Raw genomic sequence first — 27,104 nt, forward strand, 5'->3', positions numbered from 1 at the left:
AGAAATTAAGCAATTTTTAGGCTTTTTTCAGCAATCTATGGAAATAATAACTGATGAAGTAAGGAAGAATGGTGACAAGATGGAAAGATTAATGCAACAAGTTGACACTAGATTTGAAATAGTGGATGGTAAAATTAATGGGAATGAATTTGAGATTCAAAATATCAAAGACCAAATGAAGAAAGTATAAGCAGAGGCTGCTGCAAAGCATGATCAGTTAATGCAAAAGATGGACATTTTGGAAAACTTCAGGACACGGAATAATAGTAAGATTGTTGGACTTAAAGAAGAGAATGAAGGTCAAGATATGAAAAGATTTTTGCAACGGAAGATACCGGAATCTTTGGGTCAGGCTGAATTTCAAAGGAGATTTGGAGATAGAGTTAGCCCATAGGACATTGAGATCAAAGGTCCTGTCCAATATTTGTCAGATTTCATCAATATGAAGGAAGAGAAAAGATATTGGAGTTGGCAGCAAAGCAAGGTAAAGAAAGACAACCACCTTTATTTTATAATGAAAATAAGATTTTCTTTTATCCAGATACAAGTTTTGAATTGTCGAAAAAAAAGAAGAGTTTAATCCGGTTAAAGATGTGTTATGGAAAAAAAGGCTATTTCTTGGTTTTGAGATAACCAGCTGTATTGAAAGTATTTGTCCCGGTAGAGAGTGTGACAGATTATAGAAATGTTTATCGGAGATAAATTCGGGCAGCTTTTTTAGTGTAGGTCACATACAAACACTTTAAAACAGATCTTATTTAAAATACTGGAGCTCTGCTCATGTTAGATAGACTGGCGACAAAAGCCTTTGCGAAAGCTTTGGAGAATGCCCAATAGACTTCACTAATGGATTGTCGTTTACAAAAAGGCAACAGATGAAAGAACTCGTCGAAGCCATAGGCTGTCTGGAGTTCTAAGAGGGTCATGTGATTTTGCAAGCAGAGAGAGTAAAACAGGCTTTCTCTCAGAGAGAGAGAGAGAGAGAGATAAGTTCTACAGTTTTACAGTCAGCAGCAGCAGCTGGGACTGGAACAGGACAAGCTGGAAAGCTTGTGGAAAAACCCCATTTGGAAGTGCTTAGTTCAGCTTCGTCAAAGCCCTTTTGGTTCATGCAAGTGGAGAGGACTGGCTGCCTAATGTTTCACTTGAAATAAGTGAAACAAAAAGGAACTCTGTGGTGACCTGAAAGAATGAGGTTATCATCTGGAAAACCCTGATGGGGCAAGTTTCTTCAGCAAGACACTGAAATGGCTGATTAAAAAGAAATTAGTTGTGGGTGTCCAATGAAAAACAAATGTCTCTCTGAAAACCAGCAAGAACCTTCCTGAGCGGTAACCATTTACCCTTCAAGCACCAAAGCCTAGTGAACTTTATAAATGTTAAATTCTGTGCACAGTACAAGAATTGCCTGCAACCAGTTAACTTAGAGGAATGAGAAGTGAGATTGCAATGTGAACCAAACAACTTTTCTGAGCTTACATACACATTACATACATATGTGCTTAGAATTAGAAGGGGATTAAGTTAGGTTAGTTAAGTAGGTGTGATTCTGTTTTCATGTTTAAAGATAATTAAAAGCAACTTTTGTTTAAGTAACTATTTGTCTTGGTGAATATCTATTGCTGATGGGTTTTGGGGTCCTCTAGGATCGTAACAGTAGGAATAGATTTTTTTACTGACCCTAATGAAACAAAGGTATATGCCCATAATTTCCATTAAGAGGAGGAAAGATTAAAACAAGAGGACATGAGTTAAGAATTAAGGGGCAGAGGTTTAGAGGTAACATGAGGGGGAACTTCTTTACTCAGAGAGTGGTAGCTGTGTGGAATCATCTTCCGGGAGAAATAGTGGCGGCGGAGTCAATTGTATTATTTAAGAAAAGGTTGGTATATGGATGAGAAGAAGATGGAGGGTTATGGGCATTGTGCAGGGAGGTGGGACTAGAAAGGGGTGTTTGGTTCGGTGCGGACTAGAAGGGCCTAATGGCCTGTTTCCGTGCTGTAATTGTTATGTTATGTTATTTCAATCCATTGCCTGCTAAAGGTCAACAGTTGGCTGCTGATATCTGAATTAATTATACAACTGAAAGATTTCTGCTGTAACTGAAAGTATTATCTGTTTTGACAGAGCATAAAGGGGGAGGAAGGTTTAATTTATAATGTGCGTGATCTATTGCATTTGATAAGATTAATGGATCACAAGGTCTATTGAGAAAATTATTGTAAGGGATGGTATGGTATTTCGAGTGAGTTAGTGGGGAACATGATGCTGACCACTGCAGAGTCATGGGCACTAATGTGATTCTTTTTCCATCCCGCATAGATCAGGAGAGTAGATGCTTTAACATCTCGCATCTCTGGGGTTTTTCTTCTCTTTTCTTTTCTCTATCTTTTCTTTCCTTGTTTTAAGCCTGGACTGTTTATATATGTAGTATATTATGTAGGGTGGGTTGGGGTGAGTGGGGAGGAGGGAGGGGGACACTAGATGGATATATGCTTTAATTTTGGTGTCTAATGGTGGGAAAATTGTCTTTTATTAGTATTAATATTAATAGAATTCAGAATCTGATAAGGAGAAAAAGGTTATTAAACTACACGAAAAAAAACTAAGGTAGATCTGGCTTTTTTTTTACAAGAAACTCATTTAATGCAAATAGAACATGGGAAATTAAAGAGAGTGGGTAGGAAGGGCATTGTCTTCTTCATTTAATTCTAAAGCTAGAGGGGTAGCGATATTAATAAATAAAAATTTACCAATTAAAATATTGGATGTAATTATTGATAAAGTGGGGAGATATGTGATGGTAAATTGTAAAATTTATTCTGAATATTGGACTTTGATGAATATATATGCACCGAATATAGATGATGGAAAATTTATACAAAATGTGTTTATGCAATTAGCTAATGCAAAGGGGAAAATAATTATGGGACGAAACTTTAATTTTACTTTTGATTCAAAGTTGGACAGATCAGGTGGAATTATGTTTAAAAACAAGGTAGTTAAAACTGTGAAGAATTTTATGAATTAAATGAAAGTTGTTGATAGTTGGAGGAAAATGCACCCTGATATTAGAGATTATTCATTTTATTCCTTTTGACGTAAGACATATTCACTTATAGATATACTTTTAATCTCCTCTCAGCTACAAGCAAGAATTCAATATATTGAATATCAAGCAAGAATATTGTCTGATCACTTACCTATGGTTATGTCAATTTTATTGGAGAAAGAGCAAAATACAAGTTATAGATGGAGGTTTAATACTGCATTATTAAAAAGGCAAGATTTTTGTTAATTCATAAGACAACAGATAAATTTTTTTTAGACATTAACAAACATTCTGTAACCAATAATTTTGTAGGTTTATTTAAGAAGACAGATATGAAGTTATACAGCCATGGTTAAAAAAGAATACATGTCTGAAGTTAATCATTTTGAAAATGAAATAATAAAGATGGAAAAAGAATTACAAAATCAAGTAAATGATGAGAAAAGAAGAATAGTGGATTTAAAAAAATTGAAATTTAATACAATACAAACATATAGAGTGGAGAGAGATACAAGGCGAACCCACAAAAATATTATGATTTGGGAGATAGAACGCATAAAGTTCTAACATGGCAATTGAAGACTGAATAATTATCAAGAACAATATTAGCTATAAAAGATTCAGGTCATCTTACTTATAAAACACGGCATTAATGATGTTTTATGAAATTTTATAAGAAATTATACCAAATGGAATCTTTTAAGGATGGAAATATAATAGACAAATTATTTTGCCACAATTAAATATAGAAGACTGAATTAACAAATCCTTTTACAGTTACAAAAATATATGACATATTGATATCTTTACCAAATAATAAGATTGTTTCTCTCTAGAGTTTTATAAAGAATTTAAAGAGTTATTGATTCCTATATTTATGGGATTTTCAGATCAAATGGAAGATCTTTGTGATTAACCAGAGTCGTTTAAAACTGCATTAATAACAGTTATTCCAAAAAAAGGGAAGGATCCTTTGCTTCCATCTTCATGTAGACCAGTATCATTATTGAATGCAGATTATAAACTTTTGTCTAAATTAATAGCTAATATATTAGCTAAATTTTTACTCAAATTGATTAATATGGACCAAACAGGTTTTTAATCAAGAATAGACGATCAGCTGACAATATTGTTAGATTTTTTAAGTTTGTTAAATATGGCACAGAAAAGAAAAATACAATCAGTAGCTTTGGCTTTAGATGAAGAAAAGAAGCATTTGACAGATTAGAATGGGACTATTTATTTAAAGTATTGAAGGATTTTGGAATTCCAATAAAGTTTATAAACTGGACAAGAGCATTATATAATTGTCCAAAGGCTAAAGTAGTTACAAATAGACAAAGATCGAAATATTTTTTATTGGCAAGAACATCTAGATAAGGTTGTCCATTATCACCTTTTTTATTTGCATTGGCTATAGAACCTTTAGCGGAGGTGATTAGAAGAGATAATGAGATTGAGGGTTTTAAGAAAAATGATAAAGAACATAAAATTAGTCTTTTTGCAGATGATGTATTATATCTCACAAACCCTGAAAGTTCATTAAAAAAAAGTAAATATTTGATTGGCAGGTATGGGTTTTTTCTTTGGCTTGGCTTCGCGGACGAAGATTTATGGAGGGGGTAAATGTCCACGTCAGCTGCAGGCTCGTTTGTGGCTGACAAGTCCGATGCGGGACAGGCAGACACGGTTGCAGCGGTTGCAGGGGAAAATTGGTTGGTTGGGGTTGGGTGTTGGGTTTTTCCTCCTTTGCCTTTTGTCAGTGAGGTGGGCTCTGCGGTCTTCTTCAAAGGAGGTTGCTGCCCGCCAAACTGTGAGGCGCCAAGATGCACGGTTTGAGGCGATATCAGCCCACTGGCGGTGGTCAATGTGGCAGGCACCAAGAGATTTCTTTAGGCAGTCCTTGTACCTTTTCTTTGGTGCACCTCTGTCACGGTGGCCAGTGGAGAGCTCGCCATATAACACGATCTTGGGAAGGCGATGGTCCTCCATTCTGGAGACGTGACCCACCCAGCGCAGCTGGATCTTCAGCAGCGTGGACTCGATGCTGTCGACCTCTGCCATCTCGAGTACTTCGACGTTAGGGATGAAAGCGCTGCTCAACATTCATTGGTATGGGTTACTTTATAAGTAAATATTAATTAAAGTGAAGTGATTCCAATGACTGAGATAGATTACACTCAAGTTAAGAAAATGACAAAGTTTAAATGGCAGAAGGAGGTGGTTAAATATATAGGAATTAACATTGATAAGAATTTAAATAATTTATTTAAATTAAATTATATAACACCATTGAAGAAAATTAAAGAAGATTTAATAAGATGGAAGGATTTGCCAATATCTTTAATAGGAAGGATAAATTGTGTGAAGATTGATATTTTTCCTAGTATATGATACCTTTTTCAATCATTATCAATTTTTGTTCCAACAGTGTTTTTTCAAGATTTAAGTAAAAGTGTAAGAAGATTTATTTGCCGAGACAAAATGCCTAGTATGGCATCGGAAAAATTAACATGGAACTATGACCAGGGAGACTACAATTACCTATTCTTCAAAATTACTATAAAGCAGCTCAACTTAGATGCTTCTCCTCTTGTTATCAGACTGATGAAAAGACAGCTGGGTATAAATTGAAAAGTGTAAAATAGGACAAAATAATTCTGAGCATATTTTGTATAAATAGCATGAAGAATTGTTGAGAGGGCAAATAGGTACACCAGTTTTGAAACGTATACTTAAAGTATGGATTGGAATACATGTAGAAAGAATGAAGAATCATCAGTTGGCTAGAATGTTATTAAAGCAAAATCCCTTCATTCCTTTTACGGTTAAAAATGTTTATTTTGACATTTGATTCAATTATGGAATTAAAAAGGATAAAGGATTGTTTTTTTGCGTTCCTTTTTTTGACTTTTGACCAATTGAAACATAAGCATAATATACCAAATAGTACTATTTTCTCTTATTATCAGCTAAGATAATAGAGATTAATTTTAGATTATCTGAACAAAGTCAATTTGAATATTTAATAATGGATATATTTATCAAAATATTTATTAAAATATGTATATAAAATTTGCAAGAGACTATGCAGAAAAAGGATCTATTTAAATCTAAATTGAGATGGGAAAGAGATTTAAATATACAAATTCAAGAATAATTATGGTCAAAATTATGTTATGAAAGTATAACCAATACAATTAATGTTAGATACACAATTTAATTTTTTTACATCAATTATATTATACTCCATAGAAATTACATGGAATTAATTCAAATTACTCTGACCAATGTTTTAGATGTAAAAAAGTAGGAACTTTTTTCCATGCAGTTCGACAATTTTAAAAAGTGGAATAATTTTGGGAAGATATGAGTATTTTATTGGGCGCAATTGCAGTGGGAGTAGGACAGCAGATAGCAGCAGCTGTCTACAGATAGGTGACAGGTGGTTGTGGTGGACATGATGTGCAAAGATACTGGTGTGACAGATTATGTTATATTTTATATTGTAAATAGATATGTTTTAAAGGAGATAGATTGTGGGGTTTTTAGTTAGGTCACACACAGATACTGTGACAGATTATATTATGTTTTTATTATATACAGATATGGTTTTGGGAGATAAAGTGTGGCAGGCTTTTTTTAAAGTGTAGGTCACATACAAACATTTCAAAACAGATTTCATTTAAAATATTGGAGCTCTGCTCAAGGTAGACAGGCTGGCTCCAAGAACCTTGGCAAAAACTTTGAAGAGTGCCCAAGGGACTTCATTAATGGATTGTTGTTTTGAAAAGCAACAGATGAAAGAACTTGGAGGAGTAGGTTCGGAGCCAAAGGCTGTCTGGGAGTGCTGTTTGCTGTTCTAAAAGGGTCATGTGGTTTTTGCAAGCAGAGATAGAGAGTAAAACAGGCTTTGCTCTGTGAGAGAGAAAGAGAGAGAGAGAGAGAGAGAGAGAGAGAGAGAGAGAGAGAAAGATCAGTTCTGCAGTTTTACAGTCAGCAGCAGCAGCTGGGACTGGAAAAGGACAAGTTGGAAAGTTTGTGGAAAAACCTCATTTTGAAGACTGGTTGTGAGTGCCTAGTTTAGCCTGATCAAAGCCCTTGAGGTCCATACAAGAGGAGAGGATTTCACTAATATTTCACTTGAAATAAGGGAAACTAAAAGGAACTCTGTGGTGACCCGAAAGAAAGAGGTTATCATCTGGAAAACACTGATGGGACGGGTTTCTTCAGCAAGACACTGATGTGGCTAATTAAAAGGGATCAGTTTGTGTCCAGGAACAACAAATCTTTCTCTGAAAACCTACAAGAACCTTTCTGAGCGGTAACCATTTACCCTTCAAGCACTAAAGCCTAGTGAGCTTCAAGAATGTTAAATTCTGTGCACAGTATAAGAATTGCCTGCAATCAGTGAACTTGGAGGAATGAGAAATTAGATTGGACTGTGAATCAAAGAACTTTTCTGAACTTACATACACATTACATACATTGTGCTTAGAATTAGAAGGGGGTTAAGTTAGGTTAGTTAAGTTAATAGTAATAAGTTAAAGTGTGATTCTGTTTTCATGTTTTAATTAAAAGCAACTTTTGTTTAAGTAACCATTTGTCTTGGTGAATATCTATTGCTGCTGGGGTTTGGGGTCCTCTGGGCCCATAACACTAATCATGAATATCATCTGAGAAAGAGTTAAATGGTCTGAGAAATGTACTCCAGTTTCCACTAGAAAGTCACAGGGTTCTATGGATTGAATTGTAAAGAGATTAAAAACTTGGCCATTTATTCAAAGTTATGACAGTGATCTAATTTAGGTTTATTAGGACTTTTAAAGGAATTAATGGGGGAGTGAAGATGTCTAGCGAGGCACATGAGGAGAGAAGTGTTACACTTCCTCCAATGAATGTTAAGAAATGTAGAAACATCTCTTGCAAGATGCTGAAAATGCTACCTCACAAATCATCTTAAATTTGAGACTGGATTTGAATGAACAACAGTGTAAAAAGATACATATGGATGGAACGATGAGATGGATTAACCATTGCCTCATCACATGATGAATATGTCCAATCAAGTGATGGTCTCTCTAGTATCTCTATTTAATCATTTATTGGTCTCTGTTTTCATATTAGGGATGCAATAGTTTCTGATACAGCTTTGTGTCACTTGAATGGGTGCATCATATGGTGGAGAAAAGATGCGTTTCTAACAGCTTATTACATATCAGGCTGGGAGCAACACAAGTTGCCAGACAAATACAGAAGGGTGGCAGTTTGTTTTATACACACAGTACTTAACACAGTTTACACACTCAGTTGATTTGTATTTTCTTGTCTGTGTTGTTCCTCACCTGTTTCGCATGTCGGCTAATTTCAACTGCAAGGTCACCCCCACTGTTTCCAATTCCAATTATTACCACTCTTTTCCCTTCAAATACCATGGGTTGTTTATAATCCTTACTGTGCATGTATTGACCCTTGAAAATTTCTATACCTGGGGGAAAAAAAATCAAGAAAGACAAAGCCAAGAGCATTTTGCTTGTTGAATATATGATTCTGTAATTAATACAGACTAAATAAATTTCACATTATGCCCCATGCATGAAATAGTTGTAGAATCAAAATTTAATCATAGACAGTGGTTATTTATCCATTATCTCTGAACGCCTGAAAAACCAGATGCTTCATATTTTTAATTTTCATAAATTCGTGCAACAACTCTGCAACCGATCAGCTTCAATATCATAACTGCAGATTGAACCTGGGGACTTGACCATCTTTTCCCAATTCCATTCAGAATTATTGTCTTTCTTCTTTCACCTTTCTATCGCCTTACAGATGAAACACGTGAAATATCTCTTTTCTTACAATAGCCACCTATTAAAAATGTTCACCAAATTTTAAAACTTTTGCTGTTAAACTTGAAGTTGAGAGTTAATATTTTATCTATACATTCCTTTGAATCTCCTCACTATTTCTGTTAATTGTATTTTCATTCTGTTATGAATTTTAATTTTATGTGAAATCTTTCTGCCAGGCTTTAATTTCATATCTCTTCTTTCCCACTACAGCTGTAAAACAAAGTTCAAGTTTAAATTATACCAGATTTAAGAAACATTCTTTTGATGTTTTTTTATTCACATCTCTGTTTAAAATCAAATCTGTCACCATATCACCATATATCTGGTCTCTGATTTCTTGTATAATTTAATTTAATTCAAGTCAAAGGATAATGGACACAATAAAGCTGTTGTTTAATTCATTCTTCCCACATTATTAAGGTGTATATTTCTGAAGTCAAAGCTTGATCAATGAAAGCCATTTTTTAAATTGAATTTGGATCATAATTATGAGTACCCAGGGATGCCATAAAATTTACAAATAAAAGTATAGGACCTCTTGGAGGTAGGGGTGGAGAAGCGGGAAAGGGAAACAGCAGCACTCAGGCTAAACTCAGCAAAACATGCAATTGTTATAGAAGTCTTCAATTCCTCCCTATTTCTACACATACATCTTCATGAATTGCTGAAATTTTCCATGCTCAATGACTATTCACTTGCAGATAATACAAACCATATTCATGAGCTGTTGGCAAAACATATCTGCAGATTACCACCTCTAATTGCTACAACTTTCTGGGCAGTCAAACGGGAAAAGTAAACAGAAAACATCAATTTTTTAAAATATATGGAATATACACATAGCTTGCTCCTGGTGAAAATATTTAGTGATTTGCATTGATATTGCCCTCAGTTTTTTTTGGCAAATGCAACATTTCACTGTAATATTTAGTTCACTTTCTTAGCCCTTTCTCCCTATCACTTCTCTGCTTCGTTCACTTCCACCCACCCACCCGCTTCCATCCATTATCTCTTACCCATAGCCTGCGTTCCTTCCCCTTCTTCCCCCCTCCCTCACGCCAGCCATCCCCACTTTTTATTCAGGAGTCTGTCTGATTTTCAGCAATCCTGAAGACAGGCCCAGACCTGAAATGTCAACTGCCTTTTACTTTCTATGGATGCTGCATGACATGCAGAATTTCTATAGCACTTCTATGTACTTTAATATTTCACTATTTGACCCAGCATTATGTTTTTACTTCAACCACGTTGCCTGCAGAATTTCATATTTAACTTTCACTATTTTCTTTCTAAATTATTTTCCAATATCACACTCATCGTAGACACAGCATATTAGAATTTTTTTTTAAAGCCGTCAACAGCCACACTGATCATTATTTGTGGTATGATTTTGACAATAAATTTTGAAATTATTTATTATTTTTGATATCTAATATTTTTGATATAAATTTCCATACGTAATACAGTATTTCGCTGCAATATTTTTTTTAAATGTTTTTTTATTTTTCACACTGTGAACCATATCAACCAAAATACATACAAACATTTCCCTCTTAAATATACACAGTGGCATTTTCTCCCCTTTTTTTCCCCTACCTTCCCTCCCCCCTTCCGATCCCTTTCCAAAACCAATAAACATGCAACATATACAATACAATAAAACCATTAAACAATGTCATCACACAATGAAAAATAAACAAAAAAAATGTGTCATCTGCTTTTACACACTGGATCAAGTCATTTTGTCTTCTTATCATTTTAGGGGGTGGAGGTCTGAGGCAAGCCCTCTCTGTTATGTTCCATGTACGGTTCCCAAATTTGTTCAAATAATGTGACTTTATTTTTTAAATTATATGTTATTTTTTTCCAATGGAATACATTTATTCATTTCCATGTACCATTGCAGCGTTCTCAGGGTCTCTTCTGATTTCCAAGTTGACATTATACATTTTTTGCTACAGCTAAGGCTATCATTTTAATAAATCTTTTTTGTGCTTCATCCAGTTTGAGGCCTAATTCCTTACTTCTTATATTATTTAGAAGAAAGATCTCTGGATTTTTTGGTATGTTGCTTTTTGTGATTTTATTTAATATCTGATTTAGATCTTCCCAAAACTTTTCCACTTTCTCACATGCCCAAATTGCATGTACTGTTCCCATTTCCTTCTTACAGCAAAAACATCTGTTTGATATTGTTGGATCCCATTTTTTAACTTTTGGGGCATGATATATAACCTATGTAACCAATTATACTGTATCATGTGTAACCTTGTTTATTATATTCTTCATAGTTCCAGAACATAACTTTTCCCATGTTTCATTTTTTATCTTTATGTTTAAATCCTTTTCCTACTTTTGTTTGTGTTTACAGCTTATTTCATCATTTTCCTTCTCTTGCAGCTTGATGTACATGTTCGTTATAAATCTTTTAATTTTCATTGTGTCTGTAATCACATATTTAAAGCTGCTTCCTTCTGGTAATCTCAGTCTGTTTCCCAATTTATACTTTAAGTAAGCTTTCAGTTGATGGTATGCAAACATTGTACCATGAGTTATTTTATATTTATACTTCAATTTTTCAAATATTAATAAATTATTTCCCAAAAAACAATTTTCTATTCTTTTAATTCCTTTTCTCTCTCATTCTCTAAAGGAAAGGTTATCTATTGTAAAAGGGATTAACTGATTTTGCGTCAATAATAATTTTGGTATTTGGTAATTTGTTTTTTCCTTTCTAAGTGAATCTTCTTCCACATATTGAGTAAATGATGCAATACTGGTGAGCTTTTATATCGTACCAGCTTTTTATCCCACTTATAAAGTATATGTTCTGGTACCTTCTCCCCTATTTTATCTAGCTCTAACTTAGTCCAATCTGGTTTTTCCCTTGTCTGATAAAAATCTGATAAATACCTTAATTGTGCTGCTCTATAATAATTTTTAAAGTTTGGTAACTGCAAACCACCTTGGTTGTACCTCTCTGTTAATTTATCTAATGCTATCCTCTGTTTCCTCCCTTTCCATAAAAATTTCCTTATTATTCTCTTTAGTTTGTTAAAGAATTTCTCTGTTAAGGGAATTGGTAATGATTGAAATTTAATGCAATTTACCCTCCCTATCAACATTAGCAGTAATTCTTTCCAATGTTCTAAGTCTTCCCGCAATTTCTTTATTCGTGGCTGATAATTTAATTTGTACAAGTGGCTTAAATTATTATCTAACCTAATACATAGGTATCGGATTGCTTGTGTTTGCCATTTAAATGATGATTCTTTTTTAAAATTCTGTATAATCCGCATTACTCATTGGCATCATTTCACTTTTATTTGTGTTGCTCTTGTACCCTGATATTTCTCCATACTCCTTCAATTTCTTATGTAGTTCTTTTATTGATATTTCTGGTTCTGTTAAGTATACTACGATGTCATTTGCAAATAAACTGATTTTATACTCCTCCTTTATTTTTATCCCTTTTATTTTATTTTCTGTTCTTATCAGTTCTGCCAATGGTTCTATTGCTAAAGTGAACAATGAGGGAGGTAATGGACATCCCTGCCTAGATGACCTACTTAATTTAAATTGGTTCGATACTTATCCATTTACTGTTACCTTCACCAATGGTCCATTATATAATGTTTTAATCCAATTAATATATTTTTCTGGTAGGTTGAACCTTTGTAATACTTTGAATAAATAATTCCATTCTTCCCTGTCAAAGGCTTTTTCTGCATCTAAAGCAACAGCCACTGTTGGCATCTTATTTTCTTGAACTGCATGAATTAAATTAACAAATTTACAGACATTATCTGCTGTTCGTCTTTTCTTAATAAATCTAGTTTGATCTTGTTTTACTATTTTTGGTATACAGCTGGCCAATCTGTTTGCTATTAATTTTGCTATTATCTTATAATCTGAATTAAGTAGAGATATTGGTCTATATGATGCTAGTGTTAGTGGATCCTTCCCTGTCTTTGGTATTACTGTAATTATTGCTGTCTTACATGATTCTGTCAAATTTTGTGTTTCTTCTATCTGGTTCATTACTTCCAGGAGAGGAGGAATTAATGACTCTTTAAATGTTTTATAGAATTCTATTGGGAATCCATCCTTTCCAGGCATTTTATTGTTCAGCAGCTTTTTTTAATATATCCTGTACTTCCTCTATTTCAAGTGGTTTTAACAGTTTGTTTTCTTCCTCTTCTTGCAATTTTGGCAGTTCAATTTTAGCTAAAAACTCTTCTATTTTATCATCTTTCCCCTCGTTCTCAGTTTGGTATAATTGTTCAGAAAATTCCTTAAAGTTCTCATTAATCTCCATTGGATTATATGTAATTTGTTTGTCCTTTTTCCTTGATGCCAATACAGTTCTTATAGCTTGTTCTGTTTTAAGTTGCCAGGCTAATATTTTGTGTGTTTTTTCTCCTAGTTCATAATACTTTTCCTTTATTTTCATTATGTTCTTCTCCATCTTATACGTTTGTAATGTTTCGTGTTTTATTTTTTTGTCCGCCAATTCTCTTCTTTTTGTTATATCATCCCTTGTTGCTAGTTCCTTTTCTGTACTTACTATCTCCCTTTCCAACTGTTCTATTTCCCGATTGTAGTCCTTTTTCATCTTAGTTACATAACTTATTATCTGCCCTCTAATGAAAGCTTTCATTGCATCCCATAATATAAAATTGTCTTTCACTGATTCTGTATTTATATCAAAGTACGTTTTAATTTGGCGTTCAATAAACTCTCTAAATTCCTGCCTTTTAAGTAGCATGGAGTTTAACCTCCATCTATATGTTCTTGGTGAGATGTCCTCCAGTTCTATTGCTAATAACAGAATTGAATGATCAGATAGCAATCTAGCTTTATATTCAGTTTTTCTAACTCTCCCTTGAATATGGGCTGACAACAAAAACATATAAATCCTTGAGTATGTTTTATGCCTACTCAAATAATATGAGTATTCCTTCTCTCTTGGGTGCTGCCTCCTCCATATATCCTTAAGTTTCATTTCCTGCATTGATTTAACCATAAATTTGGCCACTTTATTCTTTTTGCTAGTCTTTTGTCCAGTTTTATCCAACATTGGATACAAATTAAGGTTAAAATCCCCTCAATATATTCCTTTGTGTATCTACAATCTTCAAAAAAATATCATGCATAAACTTTTGATCCGCTTCATTAGGTGCATAATATATTGAGCAAATTCCAAAATTCTGAATATATCTGACACTTTATCATTACATACCTCCCTGCTGGATCTATTATTTCCTCCTCTATTTTGATTGGTACATTTTTATTAATTAATATAGCTATATTAATATAGCTTTTGAATTATATGATGCTGCCGCTATGTGCCCTTCCCAGTCTCTCTTTAATTTATTACATTCCACTTCAGTTAGATGTATTTCCTGTACAAATGCTATGTCTATTTTTTCTTTCTTCAGTAAATTTAATAGCCTCTTCTGTTTAATTTAGTTATGTATTCCATTAATATTTATAGTCATATAATTCAACATGGCCATCTCATATCCTGTTTACACCTAATTTCCACTTCCTCACCACCACCATCCCCCTTTTCCCCATTTTCATCTCTCAGTTTTCCCTTTCTAAACTCAATGTATGACAACACATTTAAAACATAAAATACTTCAACAACTCCCACATCCAATATTCCCTTAGCCCCAAATGTCCCCCCCCCCCACCTCTCTGAATTGCGCCTTATCCCTTGCCGGGCAACCACAACTCCCCTCTCCATTTGGATTGCGAATCCGCTCGCATGCGTCAACTGATTTAGCAGTGATGGTTATTCTCTCCCACACAACCACCCCCCCAGAAAAAACTTTTTTTTTTACACATATAACAAAGTTCACCCTCTTTTTTCCCCCCTTATTTCCTTTCTTCCCTTCTCTTTCCTTTGTTTAGTTCTTACATATACATTATTTTTACATCTTTATATATATTTTATCACCGTTCTTCATTCTTGTTACAACTCTTCATCTCTTCTTCTGTCCTGCAGGCATTCTGCAAATTCTTGTGCTTCCTCCGGATTTGAGAAAAGTCTGTTTTGCACCCCAGGGATAAATATTTTAAGCGCAGCTGGATGTCTTAACATAAATTTATAACCTTTTTTTTCCCCATAGGATTGATTTTGCAGTATTAAACTCCTTCCTCTTCTTTAAGAGTTCAAAACTTAAGTCTGGGTAAAAAAATATTTTTTGACCCTTGTATTCCAATTGTTTATTGTCTTCTCTGATTTTATTCCTTGCCCGCTCCAGTATATTTTCTCTAGTTGTATATCTCAAAAATTTTACTAAAATGGATCTTGGTTTTTGATGTGTCTGTGGTTTCAGAGCTAGTGTTCTGTGTGCCCTTTCTATTTCCATTCCTTCCTGTATTTCTGGCATTCCCAGGACCTTTGGGATCCATTCTTTTATAAATTCCTTCATATCTGTACCTTCTTCATCTTCCTTTAGGCCCACTATCCTTATGATGTTTCGCCGACTATAATTTTCCAACATATCAATTTTCTGAGCTAACAACTCTTGTGACTCTTTAACTTTTTTTATCACTTTCTTCCAATTTTCTTCTTAAATCATTCACTTCCATTTCTACAGCCGTTTCTCGTTCTTCCACATTTTCTAATCTTTTCCCTATTTCTGTCATGACCAGCTCTAATCTACATCACGTTATCTTCTGTACTTTTCATTTTTCTTTTAATTTCACTAAATTCTTATGTCAACCATTCTTTTAATTCTCTCATTTGTTCTTAAAAAAAAACTTTATCTATATTCTGTCCATCTGTTTTACCTTCTATTTCTATGTGCAGATCATGGTCTTCTTCCTCCTCTTCTTCTGTGTCTGTACCTGTGTTTTTGCCTTCTTCTTCTCTTCCTTGTATCTGTGTCTCTTCTGACTTTCCTGATGAGTTGCTTGTCTCACTTAGCTGGGCTTCTTCTTGCTTGGCTTCTTGCTGTTGATCCTCTTCTTCTGGGCTACTCATCTGTTAGGCCTCCTGCTGCTGCTCTTCTTTCCTTTCACTCCCTTTCCTGTCGCTTTCCTCTTCTTCCAGCTGAGAGCCCTGCTGTTGGGCATCCCTCAGCTGGTCGTGCTGTGTTTGTCTGCTCCTCTGCTGAGCTCCCCTCCTGTCAGTGTTCTCCTTCTCCTTAGTAAGCACACTTTTGTTTGACTCAGAGAGCCATTTTTGCAGTCCAGCGTTCAGGGGGTCGCGACTCTGCAGGGTTGTCACCAACCTCGGAGAACGGGCTCTCTTCTCCACGATGGCTCCCTGTTTCTTCATGCAGGTAAGGCCTTCTCCTTTCTCTTCCTGCGTCTTTTCTTCTTTTTTTCCTGTTGTTTTTACTTTTTCCGTCTTGGGTGCCATTTTCTTTCTTTTCTCTACAACATTACCTTTTATTTGTTATGTTTTGTGTTTCTTGAACTTTGTATTTTCTTCACTTTATTTCTTCTTTTCTGGAGAGAGCTGGTATTTCCCTACCAGCCACTACTCCATCACGTGACTCTTATATTTCGCTGCAATATTTATGTAATATTAAGCTTTCTTAATGCTCTACCCTCTCTCCGTATCACTTCTCAGCTTCTTTCTTTGGTGTCTATTCTGATCCTTGAAAGACTTCACTTCCTAGTTTTACTGCCCTGAAAACTTGTCAATTTTTAACCCAGGATCTAGCAAGGTATTTGTTTCTGAGGCTGATGTGAACAGAACCTTCAGGAGGGGGAATCCTTGAAAAGCATCTGGTCCAGTGGGTGTACTTGGCCACGTCCTTAAAACCCGTGCAAACCAGCTGGCTGGAAGTTTTAATGACATTTTCAACCTCTCGCTACAAAAGCCAGAAGTCCCCACGTGCTTCAAAAGGACATCCATTATACTCGTGGCCAAGATGAACAAGGTGACCTGCCTCAATAGCCCTTTTCTCACTGCCGAACTGCCTAAGGAACAGTAAAAATTGCTGGTAGTGTTTCACACGACACCATTATTTGCAGGTAATTCTGCTACTTGGAATTTTAAGGGGGTCCTGCCTCCAGTGGTGATGCCATGAGTGACGTATTACATACAGCCCTCTGACAGCCAACTGACTGCATAGTGACATTTCACAGCTGTCAGAGCTTTAGATATTATAATCTTCTTAAACACAAAACCACAATCAGATTAATTTGCCAAATGTTTATTGTTGAAATGAATCCCCCGCCATGCTCCCAACCCACTCTCCTCACACTCCCACATGCTACCCACTCACCCTTCCCCAGTCCCCCATATGCCACCTGGTCCCCCATGCCCCACTCCCACACGCCACCCAGTTCCCCATGCCCCGCTCCCCTGGTAACATGACAGCAGGGGCTTGTCAGAGTAGGGCTTAGGAAATGGGGTGGAGGACTGTCAGGCAGCGGGGCGGGGGGGACTATGAAATTTACTTGCCAGACTGATGCAAACACACAGGCACTAAAGTCACTAATTGTACCTGGTAGGACTGGTTGTTGTTTCGCACTGTCAGAAGGCGATTGGCTGAGATAACTTGGCCAGGCTTTCAACTTTGCTCCGAACAGAGTTGAAAACTCAGTTGAAATTGACTCGCCCTTTCCAGTTATTTCCTTTCACACCACCATGAGATTCCTGCGATTTAACCCTCTAATTTGAGGGTTAACTCACATGTACTCAGCAGTGTCATTCACATTCAGATTGATGAGATGCTTCAAGAGGTTCGTTATAAAGTAGATCAATTCCTGACTCAGGAAGGACCTAGATAAACTTCAATTCACCCATTGTCACAACAGATCAATACAACGTTGCTGTTTGAGTGACATCACCTACAGCAAATTAGCAGCAGTGAAGCTGTAACAAATTGCCAATAAGCATTTTGTAATTGGAGAACTGAATTTTCTTTATAAAGCACTTTGCAAATGGACATCTTTCTTTTTTTTTTAAATTTATTACGCCAAGTTAACGAACAACGCCCTTGCACCGCCTCATTCGCGTTCGACATCTTTCTAATTAATGATTTGCAATATGCCACATGCAGAATTATACACTGCACATGCAAAGTTTTGTTTTCAGCTTAATATCCTTAACTTTTTTTTGAATATTTAATTTTACATTTTACATCAATAAACAAACAGAAAACATCACTGACTGTCACAGAATATATCAATATTTCTCAGCAATCTACATTCATGTTGTGCTTCTCTCCCTCCCATTCCCACCCTCCCAAAAAATAAATAAGGGAAAGACACAAGGAGGGGAAAAAAGGAGAAAGAAAAACAGAGGCTTGGCTTAAGTGTCCATAGAAGCTGTGGAGCTAACCCCTTATAAAATTACTTTAATTAATCCATCTAATGGTAGATCTCTATAACTCTATCGGGGTGTGGCTACAGCTGAGCTCTCGTGTACATCAGGTATGGCTACCATATATTAACAAAAGGTGTTGTGTCAGTTTCTAAGATTATATGCAACTTTTTCCATGGAAATACAGCTATACATTTCAGTAATTCACTTACCGATAGTAAGAGAGGAGTCAGACTTCCAGGTTATCGCTATGCATTATATTTTGCTATGGACAAAGCAAGCTTAATATCCTTAACTTGTGCTTTAATAGATAAATGTTGTGGCAGCCCACAATTGTGGAGATCGGGCCGGCAAATCGTGCGGCAGCAGATGCGGACAGAGATCGCTAAAGCGACTCCCAGGACATCGGGCAGCATCAGACCAACAACTCTAAAATGGCATTGGTCAAGCTGCCCAGCTACCTCAACAGAATCAGGCTGGGGAAGAAGGGCATTCATGTGCATGGACGTTCCCGCCCGCTATTGTTATTCATATGGCTGCGGATCAGCAAAAAAATACGGTAGGAACTTGAACAGTATAAAAGCAGCCTTTCCAGTCCTAATAAAAGAGTGAGCTTAACCTGCCACACTGTGTGTGTGTGTTTCTTTGTAGCGGTCAGCTACAATGTACTAATTTTACTCACCAGGAAATGAATCTAGAGGTAAATGAGGACTGGAGTGATGACCAGTACAGACCATTATCGCATCAAAAGTTGAAGTTTCCAGGTTTCCCTCAATATCTCTTGTCACTACATCCCACTGTCCAGTGGAGGAGAAATCTGTCCGTTCTGTAATGGTGCAAACATTGGTCTGGAGGAACAGAGGGAAATGGTTAGACAGTCATTGTCAAATTCACTAAATGTAGAGAGGTCCAGATGCAGATAAATGGGAATTTCAATATACTTCATTAAGTTAAATAATATTACTTCCACATTCCAGTTTTCTCAAATTATTTTTTGACCTATGGAGTGTATTGTTATTTGAACCAGTGTTTTGTTTGGAGTGATCAGCTATTTGCATTTGCCTCTTACAGCACATTTTCTGTTTTGGATAATGGACATTTTTGAAAGTTAATGAGAAAGCTGAAATCATTACATTTAAAACAAATCTATTTATTTCCCCATTTCGCTTCTGCCAGAAACAGACATCTTTACCGACAGGCTATTAATGTTACAAGTGATTTTCCAATATTCAGAAATGCAAATATCATGCCTTGACCTTCACCCAGCCCTATAGCTTCTTGAAAAATCTTGGATTTATTAAGCTGTAGTCAACATAAGCCTGATTTTGAGATGACAAAGTCTACTTAAACCATATTTAGAATGGGCTACTAAACCTTTTTCACATTTCCTTGCACTGTTTAGTGACTCCTCTCTATCCCACAAAAATTTAGTGATGTTTGGGCTCTCATTGAGATGCATCATGAAATGTGAGCAAAGCCAAAAGCAGTGCGGAATCTCCTGTTTCTGCAGAATGCAAAATAATCAGGATTGGTGAATAGAGGAATTGAGTAAAGAGGGGGAGCTGTGCGGGGAACCTGACATGAACTGCTGTAGTGTGCTGCTTTACTGGGAACCTGTGTGCTGAGAATCCAGCATGAAACCTCACCTTCCGTGGGACCCCTGCAACAATGATCATTGAGATATCCCAATATCTCTATGCAGAATCTGGGTGATCCATTGCCCTGGAAATTTACTCTCAACTGATTACTTCTGCTTGAAGTGTTGCAGTTCTAAGAACATGAAAGTTTGTAACTACCTTAATTTAACAACCAATACAGATACCTCAATTAGCAGCTTAAAAATGCAGCATTCATGAACTTTGGGAACACCTTTCTATAATGGAAGATACTTAAACAAAAGCAAGAAATTTCTACTGTCCACCAAGACCTTGGAGATAATCAAATTGAATGACAGGATTCATTTTTACCTATTGGCATTGAATGTAAAGTAAGCAAGCACAGTATCAAAAATATGTTTACCACTTTAAACAAAAGCATGAACTAAAGTAAGGAGAGTTGATCAGTGATAAGAGTGCTGAAGTTCAAAGTTTTAGTCACATGCACTGAGGTTGTTTTACAAGTATTGCAGCTAGTAAACCCTTACAGAGTCCAGCAGCAAAAGCCCAGAACACAGAGAGATAAATTAGAACAGAACAAAGGCAATGTTATTGTATTAGGGCGGGGTTCATTCAAGAGTCTGAGGGCAGCAGGAAAGAAACTGTCCTCAAATCTGATGGTGTGTGAATCCTCTTCCCAATGAGGTGAAGAGCATGTGGCCAGTGTGGAATCAACCTTTTCATATGTTGGCTGCTTTTCTGAGGCAGTGGGAAATGTAGATGGAGACAATGGAGGGTGAAGGAGATTTGTGAGATGGTCTGAGTTGCATTTACAACTCTCTGCAGTATCTTACGGTTTCAGGCAAGCAGTTACTGTACCTGACAGATTACTTTCAGTGGTGTACCTGTAGAAGTTGTTGAGGTACACAGGTGACACGCTGAAAGAGAAAATTGTCACAGTCATGTACAAACCTGCGTCGGGAGCCATGCCACTTACTGCTGATGACATAAGCAAAGCCACATGCAGGAGTATATCACGCATGCAGTGCTGGATTAAGATATTGCAGGGCCTGTAACATTTATTTTAAACAGGTCCTAAATTGTGCGGCTGGTGCATGTGCAGTCCTAAATAGAGCCAGCTGGTGCATTCGCAGTGAGGGGGGGGGGGGGGAGTGCAGCAGCTGCGCACAAAATGCTGGTTGGCGCAAGTGCAACCGCCCCCCCCCCCCCCCCCCCCCCCACCACTGAGAGAGAGTTTCTGATGCAAAATGATGCTAGCTTTCTCAGGTCACTAAATATTCAGTGATTACATAGCTAGAGAACATCGCACCTATGGCAAGCATTGAAATTGCACCACCCAACCACCCTGTTAGAACCTACTTATGCATTTTGTAAAAACAGAACTTATGGCAGTGGCTGGCTAAATTGCTGCCTTTGTTACCCATAATCCCCCACGCCGCTGGAACTGCTCTGCCAGCGCTGGAAAATGAGGACAGCCACTGCTCCTGTATTGAGCCGTTGCCACGACCTGCCAGGATGGACCCCGAAGCTGCCACGTTGGGAATTAGTTTTTTTGGGGGGTGGGGGAGGACAGTGGCACCCTCCTTTAAGGTTAGCGATTTTAGCCTATTATCACCTTTAATCAGATTATTGTGCTGCAGCTATGAGATACAACACACCCACAGACTGTGGTATTAACCCTGATTAAAGGTGATAATTGGCTAAAAATCGCTAACCTTCCAATTATCGCCTTTAATCGGGGTTATTATCACAGACTATCAGTGTGGTATCTCATAGCCGCTGCACAAAGAAGGCAACGGAAATGCTTTCCATGATTTATAGAACATAAACATAGGCGCCCTTGAAAATGTGAGCAATGCAGACAGCCCAATATGACCATGTGCTCCTTCAGCAGCAAATGATTCTCATAGTCAAACATGTGACCAGATGTGGCCAGATGTCACTCACATTGGATTTCAGTCTCAAGAAACCTTGTTGGTGGGTTTTCACGTTTGCAATTGTGGCAAATTCCTTTTTGCGAGCGGATTTCTTGTCACATTTTTAATTGCTGGTGGATTTGAAAAATCACCGTGTCATGGACAGGTCAGTCTTCAAAAAAGAGAGAGAGGAAAAAAAAAAAACACAAAATTGGAAATCGACCACATGCAAGAGTTCAGTGTAGTCTACAGATCTAACAGTCACCGTTGCATATATATCCAAAAAAATCTCCTGGGGATTGGAGCCTTGTGGTGATTATCATGTCCTGAACAATTCTACCATGCCTGACTGATACAAAATTAGTAATTTACAAGACTTCTCAGCAGACCTCCACGGCAAACATGTATTTGCAAAATTAGATCTAGTATGTGCTTACTATCAGAATCCATTTGAGTCTTCTGATGTCGCAAAGATAGCAGTAATTGCACCTTTCGGCACGTTTAAGTTTCTGCAAATGCCATTCGGTCTACGGAATGCAGCTCAAACATTCCAGCGGTTTATGGGCCACATACTTGCTGGCCTCAATTTTGTGTTTGTTTACATCGACGGTATTCTGGTTGCGAGCGTAGATGAAGACGAGCACAAGCACCACCTTATCTCATTGTTTCAGAGGCTTGATGAGTTTGGCACTGTGGTCAATCCCAGTAAATGTGTTTTTGGCACTGCTGATCTTATTTTTGGGACATAGAGTTACGCAACATGGTATTTTGTCCGATGAATTGGAAGTGCGAGAAATTTGAGAATTTCCTACACCCATTACCTTTGTTTAAAAAAATAGAGGCATGATTATTTTTTTAATTGCCTATTCCTGCCGAATGTTGCAGCATCTCTATTACCCCTTACTAAACAGCTAAAAGGAACCATTAAGTCTGTTTCCAAAAGACCATTAACTTTGGGAGAAGATACTATGCATGTTTTCAACAATGTGAAAACTGCACTTGCCACTATGCTTGTCCATCGAAAGCCCAACCACTTGCCACAGATGCGTCAGTCAGTGCTGTGGGAGCAGTGTTAGAACAAGTCCATAGGCAATTAGAACCTCACGCATTTTTTTCAGCCAAGCTGTCACCAGCTCAGGCAAAGTGTTGTAAGTTTGGTTGAGAATTCTTAGCCATCCATCTCACAGTGAAACACTTCCATTTATTGGAAGATTTTCCTTTCACTATTTATGCAGACCACCAGCCAATGTAATGGAAGATTCTAACCTGTTTTTTTAAACTTGCATTTCTGGGTTCTGCAAGGCTGAGAACCTGCTTGTGTTTTAGAATCAGCAGACATAAGCTAAATTCCACCAAGGGGTCAGAGATGCTGTTAGCTGAAGAAAGGACATCTGTGTACCGAGAACATTTAATCTTCCTGCTTGTTTTGGTTACAGACTGTCAGAGGCCTAGCCTTGATGCAAAATAAACCATTGTATTCAAAGTGATAAGCTGAAAATTATGTTATTCGTTAGAAGCCTAGCATGCTAGCTTGCTTCCTTATCTTTCTTGCTGCGCTGGGAATCGGTGCTTGGGTAAGTAGTTTTTGGGTAATATAAGCCATGGTCCCGCTGCTGAAGTTTGAGACTCTCCGAGAGGTGGCAACATCTCTCAGCAGGAAGAACTTCTGGAGTCCAGCCAACGTCCCAGTCAGGGGAGGTAGAGAAGTTGCTACCGGCGCCCTGACAACCTATTACAAGTGTGCAGTTGTTGCTTCGCTTCGGCAGTTGGGACCAGTTCAAGCGTTGATGTATAGTTGGGAAGGGCTTGCATATTGTAGTGCGAAATCAGCTTTTGAATTTGTAATAAACATTTGTATAATCTGAAATGCTCTCGGTGTGTGTGTCTATTTTCTTTCGGTAGCTCAAACACTGTGACCAATCTAAAATGAACAAAATGAGAGGTATAAGTTTACCCAAGACAGCCTTTTACACATACCATGAGTACAAGCACACTTCTCTACTCACCCAGAGAAATTCAACACTTGGACTTCAACTGACAATTTTCATTTGACATATTGCACATCCAAGGAAAAGCTGTGGCCAACATCCTGTCCATGTACGACATTGATGCCTTACAAACAACTATTGCCATTGCTTTAACCGCCATGGCTTGTGCATACCAATCCCTATTTTATCTGGTATCGCCTGATGAACTCTGGTCTCCACCTTCAAGATGTGAGACCAGATGAATCGGGTGAAAAGTTAATCTGTCATTTATCCACAGGAAGGTGTAGTCCTTTTATGCCAGCGACTATGAGGGGAAGATTTTTGAGTCTCTTCATTTTCTATCGCATTCTGGGAGAAGAACATTAATCAAATGGATTACAGAATGTTTTACATGGCCTTGTGAAACAGGATGTTGGATTATGGGCAAGGAGCTGCTTGGCGTGTCAAGGCTCTGAAGTCTCCAGACAGAGAAAATCCAAGCTGGGGGAATTTTGTTGTTCTGGATTCCTGTTTCGAGCACCTGGACTTGGTAGGCCTGCTTTCGCTATCTCAGGGATATATTTATCTGCTCACGTGTGAAGACCAGATTACCAGGTGGCAGGAGGCCATTCCTATCACTGACATCTCTGTGGAGACTATCACAAGGGCTTTCGTCAATCGTTAGATTCCATCTTTCGGTGTTCCAGTCACTATTACAACAGATCGAGGGTCTCAGTTCGAGTCGGTGTTGTTCCAAGCTCTCACTGATCTTCTGGACACTAGCTACATTCACACTATGGCTTACTATCTGCAGGCCAACAGCCTCATTGAGCATTTCCATCAACATTTGAAGGCAGCATTGACAGCAGGTGATGATGCATCTACATGGAGCAATCATTTGCCCATGGCTCTCCTTGGAGTGTCTACTGCTGATAAGGTGGATCTTGGATGTTCAGTGGCAGAGCCAGTATATGGCATTTTGTGGCCACTAGAATCGCAGTGGACATGACAAAATAACCACACAAGGTGTTTCTAGAGTGAATAAAACAGATTTACCTTCATCACCTGCACAACCATTTAAAAGCCAAAATCATGCGCTTGACATGTATTGACGTCATCATGCACTGATGACACATGGCTGGTTCGATGCAATTGTAGTGTCACCATAGCGCCACTACATAGAACCGGCAGAAAGGTTTGCCCGTCTTTTAGGTTGTCGACCTCTGTGACGGACTTTTGGCTGCGACAGTGGAGAAGATGTCCACATGAGCTGGTCAATAGTGAATAACTGTGGCTTTTCTCCAATGTCTAAAATACAGGTCAGCCTAGTTTGTCTGAGTATCCTATAAGGTCCTTTGTAGGGCATCTGTAAAGGTTGACCAAGTGTTCCCCTTCGGGCAAAGACATAGTCACAGTTTTTGAGGTCTTCAGGCCCAAAAGAAGTGTTCTCCATGTGACGATGATGGCATAAGGGTCAATTTTCCTACGGTCTCCCTTAGCCTGCTCAACAGTTCCTTAGGATCATCACTGGAGTTGGAATGATAGGGGACAAACTCCCCTGGAACAAACAACAGTGCGCCATACACGAGCTCCACAGATAAAGCTTGGAGGTCTTCCTTTGGAGTTGTTCTAATGCCCAGTAATACCCAGGGCAGCTCATCAGCCCAGTTCGGGCCCTTTAACCGAGCCATCAAGGCAAACTTGAGATGTTGATGAAATCTTTCCACCATTCCATTGGCCTGGGAATGACAGGCATTCATATGATGAATTGTTGTGCCAAGCAAGCGAGACAAGGCCGTCCAAGGCAAAGAAGTAAATTGAGGTCCTCTATCAAAGTAACATGCACCAGTAAACCAAAACGACACCCAAGAACTGAAGAACGCCTGAGGACAAGTGCCTGCAGTAACATCTACCATAGGTACGGCCTCAGGCCATGATATAAACCTGTCTATTACAGTAAAAAGATAACAGTATCCTCTTGAACTGGAAGCGGACCAACAATGTCCACGTGGACATGACCAAAACACCGAGTAACTGTTGGGAAGGACTACAGTGGTGCCTATGTATGTTGCTGAACTTTTGCTTTTTGGCAGGCAATGCAGGACCTCTTCATTTGTGTAACGTCTTTTTTTAAGACCGTGCCACACAAACCTGTCCGAAACCATATGAATGGCTGATCTAATTGATGGATGTGAGTTCATGCAGAGTCAAATGCTCGACGTTTCCATGATGCTGGAACTACTGGGCATGGGTGTCCCACTGATATATCACAGAGGAGTAGTTTGCAATTAACTCCAAAATGGACATCGTTGAATTGCAGGTTTGTGATTGCAGTCCGTTAAGCATTCGTCTCATGGTCACGTTCTTGGGCCACGACCAAAGCTGTGTCATCAATACCTTGATCTACAAACAAAACCTTGAATGGAGCAGAACACAAAAGTCCATCAGCTACTACATTGTCTTTTCCGGAAATATGTAGTATTTTTGTGGAAAATTCTGAAATGAATGATAATTGTCGTTGTTGAGCTGACCATGGCTCTGCGACCTTGGAAAATGCAAATATTAAGGGCTTTTTGGTGTATATTGTAAAATCTCTGCCCTCCAAAAAAATAACAGAAGTGTGGTGGCCTGCTGCAGCAACAATCGACCTGGCGCACCAGGCGGCAAGCGCAACCAAGGGCCAGCAGCAGGAGCCTGTGCAACAGCACTGGCCCTGACAAGCGAACCGGCAGGTGAATGGTAAGGGCAGCTTAAAGGCCAGTGACCCCAAAATTGCACTCTCCTTGCTGCGCAGTCAACAGACAGGGACTGCGCACGGGGAAGAAGGGCATTGTTATGTGGGAGACCCACTTTTGTTATGCATGTTGTGATGTCAGCCAAGGGGGGGTCACTGTGGGAACAGTGCAAGTATGAAGGTTGGGCCTGAGCCCTAATAAAACTCTGAGCTTAACCTGACTACATGTGTGCATGTTTTCTTTCAAGTAGCATGTGGCTACAGAAGTGTCGAATAGACAAGTAAATGGCCAAAATCTCCTTTTTAAAGGCATTGTATTTCTTCTCTGCTTCACAAAGTTGGCGACTGAAGAATGCTGAAGTTCCCATTGTCCATAGACATATTGATGAAGTGCACCTCCTACGGCCATACTGGAAGCATCTGTAGAAAGGACGGTGGCTGCATTTAAAATTGGGTAGCTAAGTATAGTGGCAAGAATCAGCAAATTTTTCATCTTCAAGAAGGCGTGGTTTCCCGCTTCAGTCCAATGGATGGTTCTGGCGTTTGCCGACAAAAATCAATCAAAAAGACGTTTCATGATATGAGCTGCCCCCGGAAAAAACCGACACTAAACATTTACCATTCCCAAGAATTTCTGCAGGCTTTTAACTGTAGCAGGTCTTGAGTACT

General features: G+C 37.9%; 1 protein-coding gene across 5 annotated transcripts in view; it reads right to left on the reverse strand.

Moving 5' to 3' along the window:
* LOC138763499 (flavin-containing monooxygenase 5-like) overlaps window positions 1-27,104 on the reverse strand; it is a 72,944-nt gene that overhangs the window by 19,320 nt on the left and 26,520 nt on the right. For all 5 annotated transcript variants that reach the window (XM_069937764.1, XM_069937763.1, XM_069937762.1 and 2 more), the window contains 2 exons: window positions 18,885-19,050; window positions 8,398-8,540 (listed from right to left, as the gene is read on the reverse strand). In XM_069937764.1, coding sequence (XP_069793865.1) covers window positions 8,398-8,540; window positions 18,885-19,050 — 309 coding nt within the window. The remainder of the gene's footprint in view (window positions 1-8,397; window positions 8,541-18,884; window positions 19,051-27,104) is intronic.

Source organism: Narcine bancroftii, chromosome 5, assembly GCF_036971445.1.
Source record: "Narcine bancroftii isolate sNarBan1 chromosome 5, sNarBan1.hap1, whole genome shotgun sequence".
Lineage (NCBI taxonomy): Eukaryota > Metazoa > Chordata > Chondrichthyes > Torpediniformes > Narcinidae > Narcine > Narcine bancroftii.